Here is a 19,953-nt window from a genome sequence, read left to right on the forward strand (position 1 = left end):
CAACTTTTTATTGTTAACAATCTTTAATCGGCTGCTTTAATAGACATGATCTTATTTTGCCAATGGACCACAGCAGATTGGTATCACCTAGGTTTCAATAAATTCAGAAGGGGAATTTTCATACATGTACACCAAAATTTGCAAAACTTGTACTTTTGCAGCTTTAAACACAGAGTGGTTACGGAGGTGGCTCGTCTGCCCACAGCAAACAGAAGGAGGGACATGCTGCAGAAATAAAGCATTGTTTTTTTACTGTCTGTAAAAAAAAGAAGCTAAAAATCTATCGTCGACTGTTGGTCTTGATTTTAATCTGTCCATAGCATTCATGCATGAGTGGTACATAACCTACCTATCAAGCAGCGGTTCTTCATTTTGATTCGGAGAGAAAATCTGCCTGCAAAAAGAGACAGATTTTTTTTTGCTGATACTTTATAACACAAAGTACCTTTAAGGAGTGAGCAAAACTAGATGTGCGTTCATGTAGTTTGACATATTTAGACATTTACAGACTCAGGTTCTTGCACGCTTTAACATGGACTTTCCGTCCCTGCTCAGGGACATAGCGGTGCACTGGAGGTCAGCCATGAGCTCACAGCATCTGGAGCATGCAGGTGCAGACCCCTAAAGGCCGTTGGTGTAATGTTGTCTGCTCTCACTGACATATTTACAGGTCTCCACAAGACGTTTGGCAGTCAAACAGGCAACTTAGGCTTTCATGTGCTTCAAACCAGTGTGGCTCTGCAGATGTGACCTCCTCTAGAATGTCACAGATATACGGAGAGAGTCTACTGTTAGGAAGATGATCTATGCATGCAAAAAAAACTGCTAAGTTAATCATAAAATACCAAACATTCAAAGGGGAAATATATTTCAACATGTTGTTATGATGTATTTTTTTTTTTTTACAATTCCTTTTTTTAAATTTTATTTATGTATTTCAACCAACCATCCATCCATTGTCTATACCTGTTTACCTATGCAGGGCTGCGGGGAGGCTGATGCCTATCTCCAGCATCCATAGGGCAAGAGACTCGGTACACCCCGGAGTGGCATCACAAATATCTGTATTTGTATGTTTAATGTTGGTGTATAATCCTCCATCCAAGACACGATCGAGCCAAGAGCACAAAAATAGAGGGCTGAGAGGCAGAAGGTGTTCATTTCAAGCAGTTTCATCTCCCTGGTGAAGAGGTCAGGAGAAGAAGGGATTAAGGTGGAGGAGGGGAGTCTTTTTTCAAAGTACTGTTAGAGTCTCACTATAGCTTCACACCCTCCAGGAAAACTGTGCATGTATGCAGTGCAAACAGACATGCTCACTATGCACACGCCTATGGCAAATTATCCACCTGCAACGGCCTTGATGTGGGCCACCGAGGGTTAACGCACCACCGCCACGAGGCTGTCTTTCATGCAAGCTCCTCGGCGTGTGTGAGCTGAGACGCAGGTAGGCTAACGAGGTCACATGTCGAATGAAGGAGTGAGAAATTTCAAGACAAAGTGAGAGGTGAAATGTGGCTGGAAGGATAGGTCCAAGCTGTAGGCAGGCTGAAGAGGCTGAGGGACTACCTGACAATAGGGAACGTTGTTTTAATTGTGGCTTCAAAATGGTAATGAATATCTCCCTTGTGCAATTTTATGGATCGTAACAAAAAAAAAATTGGATCTCACCATTTCCACAGCACGAACATCTAGGTGTGCTGTATGACTTGAGGTTTTCCTATGGTTTATTTTACTGAGGCCTTATCCCTGCCTAATATCCTATCATAATATTTGATTGTGTTTCCCCGATATCCTCTAAATGTTACAGCTTGGAAAGCATTTAGAGTTGGTTACCTTCAGGAAACCTGGAGGAGAGACAGAAAGGAATTATTATTATTTTCCTTTTCTTCTTCTTGTTCTTCCCTGTAGGTAATTTTCAGTGGTTTCATCATTCACTTTGCTCCCCATTTTAGGGTTAGCCTTGTCCTTCCCTATTCAGGGAGGGGAAAAAAGCCAAAGGCGAGACCCATGCTGCGCTGTCTCTCTGCTGAGTTCACTCTGTGTGCTTTCTGATAAACCTTTAATACCTTGGTGCGTGTGTTTTTGTATCCTTCCACAGACTTGCAAGGAGCTTGTTTTACTTGGTTTAATTTCCTCAGAACAAAGCTCATCTGATCTTCCCACCCAAACTTGTGTGTGGCATTAGGTCTTCATTTTCATTAATGTTGGAGGGGCAACACGGGAATCTCATTTTAATTTGACATTTCAACATCTGTTTTCAATTTCCTGTGGAAAAGGATGAATGTGTGCGTCTCTCTCGCTCTGTATGTGTGTGTGTGTGTGTGTGTGTGTGTGTGTGTGTGTGTGTGTGTGTGCATGTACACATGCTAGCTATGCAGATGAGGAACCTGTGAGTTTCCTGAGCTAAAAGCAGGCATCTCAGCTGACCTTGAGGAGGTTTGAATGTAAAAAAAAAAAACAATGGCACCTGAAGTGTCTATATTCGGTGCCGCATCAGTTTGCTACTTTAGTTGGGTGGAACAATCTACAGTGCCTAACAAATGTTTTTTTTATATCCCCTAAACGTTTTCATGTTTCGTATGAAGCAGTGGAGAGCTATATTGTTCAATCTAACACTGGGAGAAAAAAAAGAAACTGAAGGACTATCACAGGTCAGACATAGAGAGCATTAATCAGAGAATCAGCCAAGAGAGAGAAGGAATTTTAAACAGTTATTGTATTTCTTATTTTGTTTTTAAATTTATGGTTATAAACTTACTTAAAATTTAGTTTGTTTGAATCTGTTTGGTTGTTTGCAACTCGTTTGCTTTGCTGCCGTCTTTACCAGGACACTCTTGGAAAAGGAAATTTGATCTATTTCACCAGGCTTTCCTGGTGAAATAAAGTTTAAAAATAGAACATTGATGGCAGAATCATGCTGTGAGAACAATGAACCATGTCAAATTCAATGGATTGATTGATGGAGCTAAATACAGGACATTCCTGGATTAAAAATCAGATTCATGAGTTGTGCATGGCCCAGTCAATCTCCAGAAAAGAGATGAGGAAGACTGGGCAAACATTTCAGTCTTGCCATGGAAACCTGTTAAAACATGCCTCTACAACTTGAAATTATACAGCTTCATGCTACAGTTGCAACATTCTTGTTATAAAAAATAAACTCGAAAATTATCCAGTTTTTTGTGTTGATAAAGTCTCAATAACATACATTCAGTTGAGAAGGGAAGTGGTTCTATTTTTTGTTTGATTACAGTGTTTAAGGGACGGGGGAATGGGACAGAAAAGAAGAATGACCAGAACTCTGTACAATTCATTATGTATTAATCAATGAAATAAAAAAATCAAAAAAACTACATTGAGATTTATCGTTATAATTTACCAAAACATGAATGAGCTCAAAGGGTCTGCATTTTACAGGATAGTTCAGCATGGCTGAATAAAGCTAAAGTCGATCCCAGCAGATGTTAGAGGCTATGATCTAAAGCTCTGTTTCGACAAATATGTCTGTCTTGTGCAGAGTCAGCAGTCTCGCAGCGTGCCGTGTCCGTCATGTGAGACAAGAGCTGTTTTGTTCTGAGTAAAGAAAAGAGAAAATGTGGTGCAGAACGGGTCCCTTTTCCCCGACAAGGCAAATTGATATCTGTCCAGGTCCGGATATCTACCCTGTTCCATCCCATCATCAGCATATTTGAGCAAATCCAGGATGGACAAAGAGCCGTCTTCATGCTGGGACCTGTGGCCCATTTCCACATATTAGAGTGCAAAATGAAAATCTCTATACACACACACACACGCACGCATGCACACACACACTGAGTCTATCTTTCCTGTTAATAGCCCAGGAAATATTATCTGCAAGGGGACAGCTGCAAACTCACAGGAGAGACAGAATAGTGGAGTTGGCTCATTATCCTAAACACAGATACAGACCACACCACACACTCTAAGGACAGCACACAGTGTGAGAGCATTTTTTTTTTCCCCCCTCGTCCGAGCCCAAAGAGGGCGAACATAAAGGGTGTGCAGGACTTTATGTACACGGGAAGAATCAGCGTTGGACAGGGCCGAGAGCACCAGAAGCAAACCATTCTGTCACAGGTTCAGATGGGACCAGTGAAGGCGTTCCGACCATCCGGATCTAGACCCGTTTGTCTTTCTGGGAGACCGTCTGGCTGCCTCCATCCCAGAGGAATTTGTTTTCCACTAAGCAGATGTTCATGGCTGTCTGCTGCGATGTACTCAGCTGTGTTTATAACAAAGAAGTGTTGGTTTGGAGGAGGAGAGAGGGCAGGGAGGTGAGGGAGTGAGTGCCGACGAGGAGGGGTCGGAGGTCACGGTGCTGTCGGTGTAAACACTAAAGGGACCCACTCCCCTTCCCCTTCCTCAGGCTTTTTGACATGTAATTTCTTTTTTTTTTCTTTTTGCTTGTTTCCTCCATACAAGTTATGTATTTGTTTCTGTTCCTACGGGACAGTTGCATGTGAATATTAGCTGAGAGAAAGTCAGTGAGCCCAGCAGGAGTGATGGGCACCCCACTGAGAGGAGATGGAGCGCAATTGATGTTACACCTACAAAACTTACTGCAAAATGCATTTATTACACTCGACAGTGGACGCCGGGTTTTTATTTTTAATCTCTAAGTGGATCTCAGTCATTAGATGATGCGAGCCAGAGCTGGCAGCAGCATCTTCGGTGTTTGGCTCATTTAGCTTCTCAAGGCTGTTGACTTTTTTTTTTAGTAGTCCTCTTCAGAACAGATTGGCTGTGCCGTCACAAACGGAGTTTTTCTTCAGATGCAGTTGATGCTTTAATGGATCGGATGTTTAGTGTTTACGTTTGCGCTCTCGAATGACTCGATCCGTTGGTAACCGCGCAGAATGAACTCACCTCGCAGCTGCAGCGCTGAGTAAAGGCCCGGAATGTAAGACGCCCCTCGTGCAACTGCACTCAATCTGGTTTTAAAGCACGTTTTGAATAGATGTGTGGACATTCAGTGTGCCTCCCCCTCAGAAGATGAGTCATACCATACTAGCTAATATATTTGGTAAAATATGATGCTATTCTTATGAGTCAACACCTCTTCGGTAGTGATTGTGTGCCCGTCCGTCCGTCCGTTGTCTTCCGCTTATCCGGGGTCGGGTCGCGGGGGTAGCAGCTTCAGTAGGGAGGCCCAGACGTCCCTCTCCCCAGCCACTTGGGCCAGCTCCTCAGGAGGAATCCCAAGGCGTTCCCAGGCCAGCCGGGAGACATAGTCCCTCCAGCGTGTCCTGGGTCTTCCCCTGGGTCTCCTCCCGGTGGGACGTGCCCGGAACACCTCTCCAGGGAGGCGTCCAGGAGGCATCCTGACCAGATGCCCGAGCCACCTCAACTGGCTCCTCTCGACGTGGAGGAGCAGCGGCTCTACTCTGAGTCCTCCCCGGATGACTGAGCTCCTCACCCTATCTCTAAGGGAGAGCCCAGACACACTACGGAGAAAACTCATTTCAGCCGCTTGTATCCGGGATCTCGTTCTTTCGGTCACGACCCAAAGCTCGTGACCATAGATGAGGGTAGGAACGTAGATCGACCGGTAAATCGAGAGCTTCGCCTTTTGGCTCAGCTCTCTCTTCACCACAACGGATCGGTACAGCGCCCGCTTCACAGCAGACGCTGCACCAATCCGCCTGTCGATCTCCCGCTCCATCTTCCCCCCATTCGTGAACAAGACCCCAAGATACTTGAACTCCTCCACTGGGGGCAGGACATCCTCCCCAACCTGGAGAAGGCACTCTACCCTTTTCCGGTTCAAGACCATGGTCTCGGATTTGGAGGCACTGATTTTCATCCCGGCCGCTTCGCACTCGGCTGCGAACCGCTCCAGTGAGAGCTGTAGATTGTGTGGTTGTATTTATTTAATAAAGGACTGCTCCTCTTTTTCTGTACCCAATTTCTTGTTGGATTGAAAGCTCAGGATTGCAAAACGTCCTGACATGTGATTCAAATGACTTATGAGCAATTTGATAATGCCCCCCCCCCCCCCTAAAAACACTTGGAAAAAAAATTAAAGATGACTGATACTTCAAAAATCAAAAGTTCACCCCAAGGTCCATTTGTTTATATGAACATTACAGCCTGATGTTTCATTTTGTCTTATTTTTGAACAGACATGTAAGAATATGACCTGTATTATCATAATCAGATAATAATTTTGTGGCCTATGTCCGATCTGTGATTTCCTTCTACCTGATGAAAATTTAATCTGATTTTTTTTATTAAAATTGTCTGTCAGAGACATAGAGATCATTTGCTGTAAAATATGTTCTTACTATTTTAAAACAAGGACAAAACAATGTTTGAGTTGACAATTGAAACAGTTTTTAGCATCGTATAGTATACATAGAAACAATAGTTTCTGTGTATAGTTCATAAAAAAGGTTGGCTTTATTAACAGCATCTCACATCCTTGCTTCCTCTGATTTCATTTTTAAACATCTGATTGATATTGACAGTAGCTGACTTTGAGTTTATTCAGTGCTGTTAAAGGTGTCACCAGGCAGTGTGCTCACATAATGTTTAAATATGACTGGACTTTTAAATGTATGCATGGGCACCAGTCAGGGCAAATCAAGCTGACCAACTGGCAAGTCCTTGTTAGCTGCTCTCTTTGTGTCTATATTTAGTTGTTGCTCATCTAATGCAACATTCAGCCTGTTCAGATAAATTATGCCCATCTTTTAGTTTGACTACTCTGGTGGGTTTTACATTATGCACAGTTGAGTCTCGCAGCTTTCTTCTGAGCCTCAGCTGTTTTTGGTTGGTTGATGCAAACTACATCAACAGCTTGCAGAGTATCGTCAAGATCCTGCTTAAAACACTCTTAATTTTTAAAAAAAATCTCAAATTTTTCCTGTATACTTTTAACAGAGCAAGATGCACAAACCATGTTTAATTTTTTCAGGATTAAAACAATCACCAAAAAATTGAGTAATCAATGCGTCCCAAAGGTCACAAATATGTTGATGGGGTTGCAAAACCTAAAAATACAGACATTGCAGATGTAAGCGTATTCTTTTGTGCACACTTTCTGTCTAGGTAAATCTTAAATGCTTCTTCACAGGTAAAATGTCCCTGGTCCTAAGAAAGTGGATTATGACTCTAATAGTGTGATATTAATGTGGTATTCTGATGAGGCAGGTAAACTGATGACTTGTGGCCGTATTTATAATTTTTCACCGAGCCCCCAAATGAACACCAGAATTGCTCAGTTCATCATGCCAGAGCTATACCGTATCCCATTGGTATGAATAAAATCGTTCTGAGATTAAAAAGATACTGACCTTCTTTAGGTTCAAAATGAAAATCCAAGGCTATGTCACCATGTATTCTTAATCACTTCCAGTTGGTAAATTCCGTGCAAGTAAGACCTCCATTGTACCAAGATGAGAACTGGGGGTGGAAGCTAATGTAGATTTTTCATGTAAAATGAGTGCAGGATATAGAAATAAAGTGTCAGGGAAAGATGAAGAAGTGATGCCGGGGAGCTGATGAGCAGTCTATGCTGAGTCTATGAGTGTGTGCATGATTGTTTTATTTGCAAGTCTATGTGGTTCAGTCAACAAAAACGAAGAAATGAGAAATGCTCATGACCTCTGGACTGACTTTGTCAAGTTATCATATATCTGAATAACAGGTTAAATTTGGAAAAGGATTGTGATTTTTGTAAATGTAGTTACAAAAATCTGTTTACCTATAAGTATACAGTATATTAAAAAGGCTTGAAATACATTTTTGCTGCTATCTTTTTGTCATCTGTTTAACTACGCCATCTGCTTTTTACTGTATTTCTCTAAATTTTCTTTTTTTTTTTTCTCTGTTTCTTGTAGTTCTAAGAGATGACTTCAGGCAAAACCCTGCAGATGTGATTGTTGCAGCTGGAGAACCTGCTGTCCTGGAATGTCAGCCTCCACGTGGTCACCCTGAACCCACCATATCATGGAAAAAAGATGGTGTGAATATCGACGACAGGGACGAGAGGATTACTGTAAGTATTTCACATCACCTTTTTTTTTCTTGTTGAAATTGATGCAAAATGTTGCTAATCTCTAAAGAATGCTTGTTATGAAAGAGCGTTGTCTTTTCATTTGACAAGCGCAAAGCAGAATTGCGCTTGTCCAGTCTGCAGTTCTCATAAAGCTTTGACTTGTTGGTACTGAGCTTTCCCAACTCAGGTTTCTGTTTCTATTAAAAGAGAATCTGAGAATAAGACTTCATGTTTTGTAGTCTTCCTGCCATAATCATCATTATGTCAGGAAGGCTATTATTTAAATTATTAGCACCTTGCTGATACTGAAAATTGCTAACTTTGAGTCTTTTTTTGCCACTGTGACATCCAACCAAGCCGTATGTTGTGTTGGCTGATCAGAAATAGATCCGTTTTTTAAGTTTCCTACTAACTTGTTAATTTAGGTAAATCTGTATGAAAAACACACTATTCCGGTCACCAGCCAATATATCTGTGCATCATGGGTGTATTGATGAGATGGAGGAGGGCGGAATGACCTGGCCAGGTTTGAAGAATAGAAAGTTTTATTCAGCATCTGCTTCTGCTGCATAATCTAAACTGTTAGCTACAATCAGCTTTAATTAAAAGACCTGCAAAGCCAACGGCATCTTATCAATCAGCTCTACATGTTTGTGCTGCACAACTCCAGGAAAGGGCCAGACACATTAACACAAAACCCAGCCAGGCAAACCACTGTTTGACCCACTTCCAGCAGGTAAACGCTTCAGAAACATTAAATAAAAAAAACCCGAATAGACTCAGAAACAGCTTCTTTCCAAAAGCTGTAAGCGCCCCCTGGTGGGAGGTTTGTGGTCTGTTATATGTTGCAACACACTACTGGTAATGCCTATTTGCACACTGCAATTTCTCAAAGAGTGTCTGATTGCACAATTCTGTAAATGAAGGCTTAAAATTACTGCACAGTATTTATTGCAGGCAGTATTCCATTCATACTGTCCGCAAAGGGACTGCTATTGGAATTTTTAGTCTCAGATACAAATCCTGTCAGACCCTGAAGACTATTTGCACACTTTAAGCGTGTTGGTCAGTGCAATCACCTGATTTAATTTATATAAAAAAAAGTGAAATTAAAAAAAGTGTTATGTCCTATGTGTCATGTTATCTGTGTGCATCCTGAGCTGGTGTCTGTCTCAAAAGAATTTTACTATTGTAACACATGGTGACAATACAGACTCTTGATTTCTACTGTGTTCTTCCTAAAGATCTGAGCAAAACTCCTTTTTTTATTTATGCACTTTTTTTTAACTCTTATTTCCAAAAATGTACTCAAATTCTTGCTCCAGAACAGTGAATGATAGGTCTTATTGAACTTTTTTTTTGTTGTTGTTGTTGTTCGAAAGAGCTGTAAGCAGTCTGTGAAATGTGAACAGTTAGATTTACCACAGACTCACACAAAGCAGCTATTGTCTATTTTTACTAAGAGCCACTGAGGAAGATTAAGAGACCATGTGTTGCTTCTAAAGAGCAAAACTGAAAGAAATGAGGAAGTAATCTAGTTAAAGCGGATTGTATATCATACTTGATCTGTCACTGAGTTTTGTCTGGAGATGTAGTCATAATACACATGAAAGCGTTTTGTAACATAGGTTTATTCATCTCTCATGTTTTATAGAGATCAAAAGAAGCCATGCTGGTTATTTGATCTCGTGTTGTATCAAAGAGCATCATGAATCTGCTTTGTCATTCTTTCAGTTTTGTTCATCGCCTGATACCAAGGCGACTCCGAAAACTGTAACTTTGCATTTATAAACGAGTGCTTCGGCATTGGTTTTATGCTTTGCTCACACAGTCCATCATAATACTCAGTATAAACACTGCATGCCTTTCCTGTCGTTTGGTTTATTTTTATGTCACACTTTAAACATTTCGAGTAAAGATTGTGAATACCATTGCTGTCACTGTGTGAAGACCAAACTAATACAGAATTGTGCCTCTTGTAGCCTTCAGCAGGTTTCAGCATTCAGTGGAACTGAAAACAGGCTCTGAACAGCTGTTGTTGCTCACCATAAACTTCCCATCAAACACGCAGCCTCACACGCTGCGCTTCTTTAATGAACCGCCCTGTTAGAAGTCATATTTGACCATCTACAAATGTGTAATCAACTGTGTTGATGGATGGGTGCCCGGATGCTGTCCTCTGGAGGGCCATGTTAACAGAATAGAGACAATTACGGGACAATGTCCAGAATTTGTTTATGTTACAGTAAATTTGGTGAGTAGCTGTGGGAGGGGGTGGGGGGAGGGGCACAGAGGTCAGAATCTTTTTAATGGGATGAACAGCTGAGATTGTTATGGGGTCCTTCTCAGCCAGCCTGCATTTTAATGTTCGGTTCGGTTCACTCTTTCTTCCTGGCAACATGCTGAAACGTGCGGTCTCCTTGGTGATCCCTGGTGATCATACCAAGGTCCTAAACCACCTGCAGAGGGAATTTTCTTTTTGCATGTGGATAATGTGGGTCATACAAGCATGTCCATTTTTAGCCCTAGACACAGATCTAAATCAGTTAAAGGTAGAGTTGGCGAGTTTTCTGGAAATGCAAGTAAGAAACCTGAGTCCCTTTTTTAATAACTACGCAAGACTGTCTCACCTGCTCTTCCGCTCTTCAGGGGGATTGCATAAAAAAAATCTCCCAAATCCACTCTAGTCTTCTTTCTTTCTACTGAGGCATTCCTCTTCTTCTCATAAACTTGTATGCAGTTTGCTTCTTGCAATTATCAGCAATTTTCAAAGTATACGGTGAGAGCAGCGGAGCTACAATGAACAGCTAACACCGAAGCTAACTGGATACATAAACACTAGAAGTGTGCCTGCACAGCCAGCAAGTGGAAACTAACAGGGGATGTGCACGCACATTGATGTTACATGAGCGCGTCTGAATGATTGGCATGTGGGACAACCAATAGATAAGGCGATACCCCCAGAACTCGAGGGACAGAGGGGTGCATAGCCATATAGAGACATGTAGGCATCTGATAGACCAATCCCGTAATTTGGTGCGAATGGAGAGAACCAAAGTTTTTACAGGCATGCAGCTAATTTTTTTAACCACCTTCTTCTTATTACATACTGTATTGACTACTGTCAGAATGGAAGGACCATTTCATGTAGTATAGCAAAAAGTGTTTCTGGACAGGATTACTAACAACAGCTTTAAGTATTTGTATTTGCCAAAAACCCAGTATGTCCCAGTATGTTACTTTATTACAATTATTAGCATGTACACCCAGTTAAACACTACGCTTTCTTACCAGTGAAGGTCCAGATGCTGCAATCTCTGTTGTCCATTTTTCTTAACTGGGACATATGTTTGCCCCCAAACACAGTTTCTACAGGTCAGCCTCAATATGCTGCTCTAACATGAGTTAACCCAGTTAAAACAGATAGGTAAGTCTTGTCAATGCACAAAATTGTGCATTGGTTTTTCATTTGCTTCAATACCAATATTTCTCCTGCTGACTACGTTTTCATACAGACTACTTTGCTGACATGCTTGGCTAACATTTGCATGTTTACCCTTTGTTTTGATATGACGTTTTGATAATCTGGGTACAACATAAACTGTGGCAGTGTATCTTGTGCACACTAAAACCTACTCTTTAGGTTAGGTTTTATAAAATTGCTTATTGCTTAGTACAGGCAGATCAGGTAGCATAGCACAGACAGGCTGGGAACTATGGCACCCAATATAGTATTGTGTGAATATGATAGTAAAAGATAAACTAGATTGTTCAGTAAAACCGAGATTTCCTAGATCAACAAAACACTGTGCAAAGCCCATAATAAAATGTTGCTAGCTCACTTAAAAATGGGCTGCTTTTGTTAAAGAAATTGGCCACAAAAAAATGCAATTGAATTGCATTTGCAGACTTGTTGTAATTGCAGAATTGCAGACTGTACACCAACAACAGATTCCAGTAGTTGGTTTCCTAAAGAACCCCAATAAAGGTCGCTCAAAACAGTGGGGTGATGTTAAAGCGTTGGACTGCAGTCTCCCATCAGGAGGCGATAAATTATAAGTAAATATATGTCAGAAAAATCTCTTCCATTTTCTATTTTTTTCCATTGGTTGTTTGCAAACACCAGTAGCATGTAATGTTGAATGTGGCATGGCTGTCAAATGGAGCAAATTTTAAAGGTTTCCCACAGAGCTATGTAAAGTGAAGTTGTTTCCATGTATCCAGCTGCAGCTAGTCACGGCTGTTGCCAAACTAGCCTATCAGGACCAATACAGAGGAAAAAAATATATACCAAAGCACTTAAACCTCGTTGAATGTCTGCTTTGCTCTAGAGCCTGTCAGTAGCATAGGCAGAAACGATGCACATTGTCGCCTTCCTTTTGTGTTATAGTTGTGGCTAATAACAAGCTTGGAAAATGAATTGCTGTGTGAATGGGAACAAACACGATACTGAATGTGGGGGGTTTGCATTATCAGCAATGCCAAATGACATTAGACAAAAGGCGACAGGATAGCGCAATGGCTCCATTATGCAGGGTTAATAGTTAGAGTTTTGGGACTTACGGCAAGCTTGTGTTCCTCGAGAACAGAACACGTATAGGAAAAAAAGGAAGAGATTTACTGCATTCATCTTCTTTAGCCCAGTCTCAGGGTTCCTGCAGCTCTGTCACTTCACCTATGCCAGGGGAAATAGGGAAACTACTACAGATATGCAGAGGTAAGAATAAGCATAGAATAGACAGGCCTTAAGTTGATCCTTATATCAAAGCTCTGTGGAAACAGTGGTACACCCCCTTTCTGTGCCGATTGGGCTTCCCTGACCTTGGGCCTTTGTGATTGTCACAGTATTTTAGCTGTTAAGCCTTTCCTCAAACAGTCCCGAAATGGTACTTCAAACCCCTCCATCAACACAGGGTCACAGGGTGCCCTAAATCAGCCAATCTTCCACAGCCTGTCTGTCTCCTGCTTTATATTGATTGTAAAACACAGGTTGAAGGGCCAATTAATTCTTCAGGACGAAGAGAATGTGTCCATTCTCTCATGGAAATGTGAGGTGATCTGAATTCAAGAAAAATAGCCCCGCTGCATGATGCTGCCAGGAACCATTTTTGACTGTGGAGATGTTGTGTTCAGGCTAATGTGCCTTCTTGGATTTCCCCACATACAAACCATTTTGCGTGTAGGTCAGTAGGTTCAGTCTTAGTTTTAACTGTGCAAAGCACCTGGTTCCGCATGTTTACCAGTGTTCAGTTTATATGCAAACAGGGTAAACTGCATAGAAGCTGATTTTCAAAAATGCCAGCTTACAAGTTCGGAAACAGTGTGTCATTAGATTTTTTTTATGGTGACATCATGGCTGTATCAAGTACTGTGTTGTAGATTAACTGAGAAATCATGAAATGCGGGACATTTTAACATATCAATATTGCTTTGCTCTAGGTCCTTCCATTGCAGATCTGGTTGTATATGTAGAACCTGTGTCCCCATCTCTGGTCTTTAGTACTCTCAGGTTTTCTTCTAGTACTGCCCTATATTTAACTCCATTCATATTCCCGTCACCTCTGACACGTGCCCATTCTGAAGAAAAGCATCAGCACAGCATGATGCTTTTCCTCAGGTGGTTTGATTTTAGTCTCATCTGACTAGAGCAGGGGTCACCAACCTTTGAACTAGAGGAGTCAGAGCTCACCTCAATGTTATGTAAAAAAATAAAGTTCCTTATGCTTTGGTCATTTTTAAATCTACATAAATGCAAGTGTGATTAAAAAGGAAACGCAGTAGGATAAAATACTATTTTAGATGTAGCTCACTGGTGGGTGGTGCTATTTTTCTTAAACACGCTCGAGGTCGCCACGTTGTACTTGGGGGCTACCTGGTGCCCACGTGCACCGTGTTGGTGAACCCTGGACTAGAGTATCTTTTTCCATAATGTTGTAGTGTCTGCCAAATGGTTTGTTGCTGTGCAAGTATGGCAAGAATGCAACCTATTGTTGAAGGTTTGCCAAAATAACTTTGTGGACACATGAAGCGCAGTGATGTAGATCAACTGAGACATCATAGAAAGTGTGGGATCATCCTGGCAGCAGGGTTTAACAAGGTAGTCGTGGGGAGCTCAGACTTTTGTGATATACTGTGTCAGGTTCTCTGTCAGTGCTTTTCTAATGGGGATATTGATTACATGCTTGCAGGGGGTAGAGCTGGTCCTGAAGGCTGATGTGTGCATTTAAAACCCTAAGCTCAATCTGAGCTGAGAGATCACTGGCGCACCATGCTATTGTCTGCGTCTGCACTGGCTGCCACGGTTGTCAGCTCAGAGGGCGGCTGAGGGGCCTTTGCCGGGGCCCAGCGTTGCCTTTCTGACTGTCTGAGAACAAAGCATGTCCTCTGGCCTGTAATCAAAGCCCTGGGAAATAACAGACATGACATTCACCTGGACAAACACAGATTTACCGGCGGGTGTGTGTGGCATTCACTTGCTCTCGCTTGTAGTTATCTGGATAAAAAAAAAAGAATCCAAAAAGCCCGTTTTTGAAAGCGCTCCCAGTTCACTGACAGATAAAACTCTCCTCAAATTGGTTGAGATGACTGTAGAAGTGACTGCAGTCCAAAAGGGCCTAAGGTGTTACCTCAGGGACTGTCCAAAAATCTTATTTTACATTGCTTAACCTGAGGAGAAACAGGCCCACTGGCTGCTAACATTAGGAAAAAAAAATAAGCAACATCAAGTTATTGCCTCTACATGGCACATAGATTGTTGTTTTTTTTCTGATCAAACCCTAGTTGTTTTTTTAGGTTAACTTGGATGTTACATTTTGATTGTCTCATCATACCCTCTCAACTTTTCCATATTTTGTCACATTACCAACGGGCAAAAGTTTGTGACAGAATTGGAAAGTGATAAAATGAATGATAGTTTTAAAATAGTTTTACAAATAAAAGCTTGAAATCTTTAATTTGTTTCCAGCCTCTCTGAGGGATCATTTTAGAACCACCTTTCACAGCAATTACAGATCACAAGTCTCTTGGTTTATGTCTCTGCCAATGTTTCACATCTAGAGATTAGATTTTTGTCCATCCTTCTTTCCAAAATAACTCAACCTCAGACAACTTAGATGTAAAGTGTCTCCACCGCTGTTTCTGTTGAAACCTTTTCCTTCATGGCTGCCCTTTATGTAGCTCCAGTTTAAAAGGGGGTAAATACGAATCCACAACTACTTTATTTTTATTTCTACTAAATAAAAATTAGTAGAAATAGATTTCTATCTCCACTTCACAGTGATGCTCTACTTTATACTGGTCTACAATCCAGATTAAATAAATATTAACTAAAGTTTGTTGCTATATGTTCAGGGGAAATAAGTACTTTTGAAATGCAAATATTTAACAGAGAGCAACTGAGAGATTTTATCTCAATGTTAATATTGCCACTGTTTCATTTTTCTTTGTCTCAAGAAGTTTAAAGTGTCTGTCTGCTGCAAATGATTTTTTTTCTCTTTCTCCATATTTATTTTCTAAATACCTTCTTATATCCACTCAGATACGTGGAGGCAAACTGATGATCACGAACGCACGCAAGAGTGATGCTGGGAAGTATGTGTGCGTTGGCACAAACATGGTTGGCGAGCGTGACAGTGAAATTGCTGAACTCACTGTGCTAGGTAATTAACCTTGTTTTTCTCACTTTCCTTATTACTGTATATCAGCTCATTGTCTGGATAAATCTTCTTTTTTTCGTTTGCATGCTGGAAAAACTAAATACAGATGTTTAGTCTCTTCCTAGCAGGGTACAAAATGATGTCGCTGACCTTTAGTAGACCTTGTGTGATGACTCACAGTCTCACTGTAAGCTGTGTCCTGGGCTGGTTATTACGTCTTTTTGTGTGTTACCAGCTGTACCATAGTTGACCATGTGTCACCTTTAAACCAAATACTCATCTGGACCCCCAGCAGAGAATATGTTACTATTTTCAGCAACAACTTCATGTATAGTACAACAGATGTTGTCTTTAGAGCAGCTATAAGGAGATCTTCTGTGATTACAAACCGTGTAACGTACATCAAGTTTTTTCCTCTGTTTCATCAGGCATTTCATTTACAATATATTGACTACCGCGCTGTTTCTATCTTATGATATGTTTTTTGGTAATAAAAAAAGGAGCTACAAACCCTTAACTTGTTTGGAAAAAAATTTCCATATAAATAATGTTTGACATGTTTAGAAGACCAAATTCTTCTAAACATGACAAAAAGTAATTAATGGAAGACTATGCTAATACTGCTTAGTTTGATTAAATGCCTGTTAACAATAATGACAATCTGTGTTGAAAAAATATTTTAGGTAAATTTGCCTCTAAATAAATGAGTTCTTTCAAAATAAGTAAATTTGTCTATTTCTTTTTATATTTGAGCACATTCACATGAAAATTGTTAGATAAATTTTGAATATTAGATTATTCGTAAATATTTATTCAGATATTGTTTGTTTGTTTAAAGGGAGTACTAAAATGGGAAAAAAATATTGCATAAATGCAAGTAAACTAAAATATTAAGTTCAAGCCCAGAAAAATAACAAATACATTTGCAAATGCATTGTTGCTCCTAAGAAAAGAATAATGACAGAATATTTGGGGGATATATGTTTTGTTTTTGTTGTTAAATCTTACGTTTTAGAGATTCATATCCCCGCTAGGATCACAATGATAGTCACGGTGATAGACAGACAGATGGATGGAAAGATAGATCTATAAATCAAAGCTGGATATCTCTGTTGTCTTCTTAATTGACTTCCTGTTTTATTTCTGCAGAGCGTCCAAGCTTTGTGCGTCGCCCGAGCAGTACGGTGGTTTTAGTGGACCAAAGTGTGGAGTTTAGGTGTGAGGCTCGTGGTGACCCCGTTCCCACTGTACGCTGGAGGAAAGATGATGGCGACCTGCCCAAAGGACGGTATGTCTCATCCCAAAAAGCAAACAAACAAACAAACTCCTCTTTGACCCATCTGCCTTTATCTTTGGTTATTTCGAAACATTTGTCGACATTTGACGCATCGCTACTTTTTCAAATTCAGATATGAGATGCGTGAGGACCACACTCTGAAGATTCGCCGTGTGATCTCCGCTGATGTAGGGTCCTACACTTGTATGGCGGAGAATATGGTGGGCAAGGCGGAGGCATCAGCCACGCTCACCGTTCACGGTAGGCAAGATTACCATGCCATATTTATTCATATAGCACTTTAAAAAACACCACTTGGTTGAACAAAGTACCTTAAAGCCATGTAATTCTAAAGTTTTACACTGTTCTGTTTGCCTCATATTCTATTCACAGCCTCTTGGAGAACCGCTTATTTCCATTTTGAGTTTTAGTGCAGCTTGATTGAAAAGTAATTTAGCCCAGCTTCAAAGCAATAATAGCCACCAGCTTGGCTACTATATGGTCATCACTTTAAACTCTTCTCTCTCAATTAGCTGATTGATTTCTAATAAAAAACGAATGCTAAAATCTATAGCAGTTGTAGAGATGTGCACAAGGGAGCTCTGCAACAATCGATTCCATTTGCCTAATACAAGTGGCATTTCTCCAGAGGCCCGTCTTCCTTCGTGTTTTCAGACTTACAGTACCATTTTTGAACCCATGGAATATATGTGCGTCTCCTGTGGCCTTCTCAATTGGACCTCTTATTAACACGGTCGGACTATAAAGCAGCTGGTCACAGAGTGTGAACATTCAGAAAGAAACCATTCAGGGGAAAATGGGGGGTGGGATCACCCCGAAAGTCTCCTGAGACTCGGTGGAACACAGGGGCCATTTAACGCCAAACTAATGGGAATGTTTGGAGTCTGGTGAGACAAGAGGGGAGGGAAGAAAGAGGAAGCTTTAAGCACAAAGAGTGCGGACTGGATGGAGGGGGATATGCTGGAGCGTATGCTGGTGTTTGAGGGTTGGCTCACAATTGGTGCGGAACGGGTTGGGAATTGGGGCTGGGGGCGATGGTAAGGGGTAGGGAGAAATTTCTGCAGTGAGGTCAGTCATATGAATGTCACCACCAGCAGTGTGCATAGCCGACATTTAAAAAAAGACAAGGCAACTTTCTTCTGCCAACCCCCTATATGAATCCACAGACATTTTATTTTCACATGGCTACACTTTACAATTAATCCCCACTTTGCACTGTGAAACACCAATCTTTAGATTGGATGGAGGCATAAAATTAGGTCCACCTGCCAATATGCCTGTCAATATATCTCCTTGTCTTATTGCTCCCCCCCCCCCCACATTCTTTCTTCTCCCTTGATGAAAGGTTAGTTAATGAAAGAAACTGCATTGATGCATGGCTCAATAAGCTGTTCTCCTGACTTAGAATCATATTTGAAATGCTAAAACCTCCCCTGTCCTCAGTGGAAATTAAATGTCCTAACCCCAGGGCAATTCCCTGCTGTCTGCATGATCATACTAAAGCACTGACCCCCTTTTCATACATCATGCCTTTCAACTCGCAATCTGGTGAGAGTTAAATTGTGCAAATCCTTCAACTGGCTTTGCTTCATCCAAGGAAATTCTCTTGCCACAGTTATGAAGAAGAATGTTAAAAGAATGATGGCAAGGCAGGAATCATATTGTTTAAATCAGACCCTGACTGATGTCTAGAACAATTTCCACTCTCTCGTCGGAGTGAAGTTTATGTAGCCCAGGATGCACAGGGGCCAAAAAGGCTGTGGGTAGCGAGTAGTCCAGCTAATTAAAGGCAAGCAGGCCACAGTCCCACGCTCGGAAATGACATGCTTCTAATTACAGACGCGGGCACAGGGATGGAAAGAAAAGCTGGGTAATTGTAGGTCTAAATGGGCCAAAGCAGAAGGGACGATGTATAGGTAGTGGGATGTCGCTGTAGTAGTGAAGAAATCTGTGATGTGGGGAGCAATAGTTTAGTCTGTCGGTTTAGCGGGCATTGCCGTCAGCCTGCATCAAATCTCAGAGTCGGGGATTGTTGCTTAGGTTCTGCAATAGAGTAACTGCTGCAGAATAAAATAAGCGAGAAGTGAACAATTACTTGTAAAAAGGCCTATACCAATAGACTTGTATTTTGTAGGGGTGTAGCAATACATCCAACTCAATAGACACCATTTAGCTTTCAAAAACAAGACAAGATGTTACCAATATTTTTAGTAATACAAAGAAGTTAGGCCATTTAGTTGCACTTTTATGCTTGTCTATTTACAAAGTGTCCCACTGCTACAAAAGTATTACAAATGTTCCCTCTCTGTTTTTAAAGAAGAGAAAAAGGAGGGAATGTGAAACTCTGAGAAAACCACAACTAGCCGACCATCATGTTCTAATGACGCTAAATGGATATTTTAAAGTAGTTTTTTATTGAGTGTTGGACCTATTTGATCAGCTCTACTTAAAATTCAAGTGGATAAATATTTAATTTTTAAATACAGTTTTACATTTATGACATATTTATCCTATTTGTGAAAAAAATAGTGTTTCTTATATTTTTTGGCATCAACTCCACCTTTAACATTGCATAAGTAGGACATCTGGCAATTATTAATCAGAGCTAAGAAAGTTCACATGTTGGTTCCTCAAAGCTCCAATCTCAGGACACATTTATTCAGTATCTCTTTATTTATTTGACTAGAGTTTATATGTTGTCAAATCTTTACTTGGCCAAAAAAGGGCATTCTTAATGTTCACAAAATATAGTGTGTCTTGCACAATATACGTGTCCTGACTGGCTGAATAACACTACGAATTGCTGTCTAAATGCCAGAGAGCCCAACAGATTTACTTCCACAAGTGGAGCATTACTGCTTTTGCTATAGTGCTCTGCTTGCTATATATGCAAAACAACTTTATTGGACATTATTTTGTGATTATTTCAACTTCAGTGTACACATAAACTGAAGGGTAACAGAGAAAGAAAGGAAGAGACA

General features: G+C 40.8%; 1 protein-coding gene across 10 annotated transcripts in view; it reads left to right on the forward strand.

Annotated features, from left to right (window-relative positions):
- The window catches only part of robo1 (roundabout, axon guidance receptor, homolog 1 (Drosophila)), a 494,194-nt gene that overhangs the window by 414,369 nt on the left and 59,872 nt on the right, over positions 1-19,953 (forward strand). For all 10 annotated transcript variants that reach the window (XM_036149998.1, XM_036149997.1, XM_036150000.1 and 7 more), the window contains 4 exons: positions 7,863-8,020; positions 15,558-15,678; positions 16,825-16,963; positions 17,085-17,212. In XM_036149998.1, coding sequence (XP_036005891.1) covers positions 7,863-8,020; positions 15,558-15,678; positions 16,825-16,963; positions 17,085-17,212 — 546 coding nt within the window. The remainder of the gene's footprint in view (positions 1-7,862; positions 8,021-15,557; positions 15,679-16,824; positions 16,964-17,084; positions 17,213-19,953) is intronic.

Source organism: Fundulus heteroclitus, chromosome 18 (genome assembly GCF_011125445.2).
Source record: "Fundulus heteroclitus isolate FHET01 chromosome 18, MU-UCD_Fhet_4.1, whole genome shotgun sequence".
In the NCBI taxonomy this organism is placed as follows: domain Eukaryota; kingdom Metazoa; phylum Chordata; class Actinopteri; order Cyprinodontiformes; family Fundulidae; genus Fundulus; species Fundulus heteroclitus.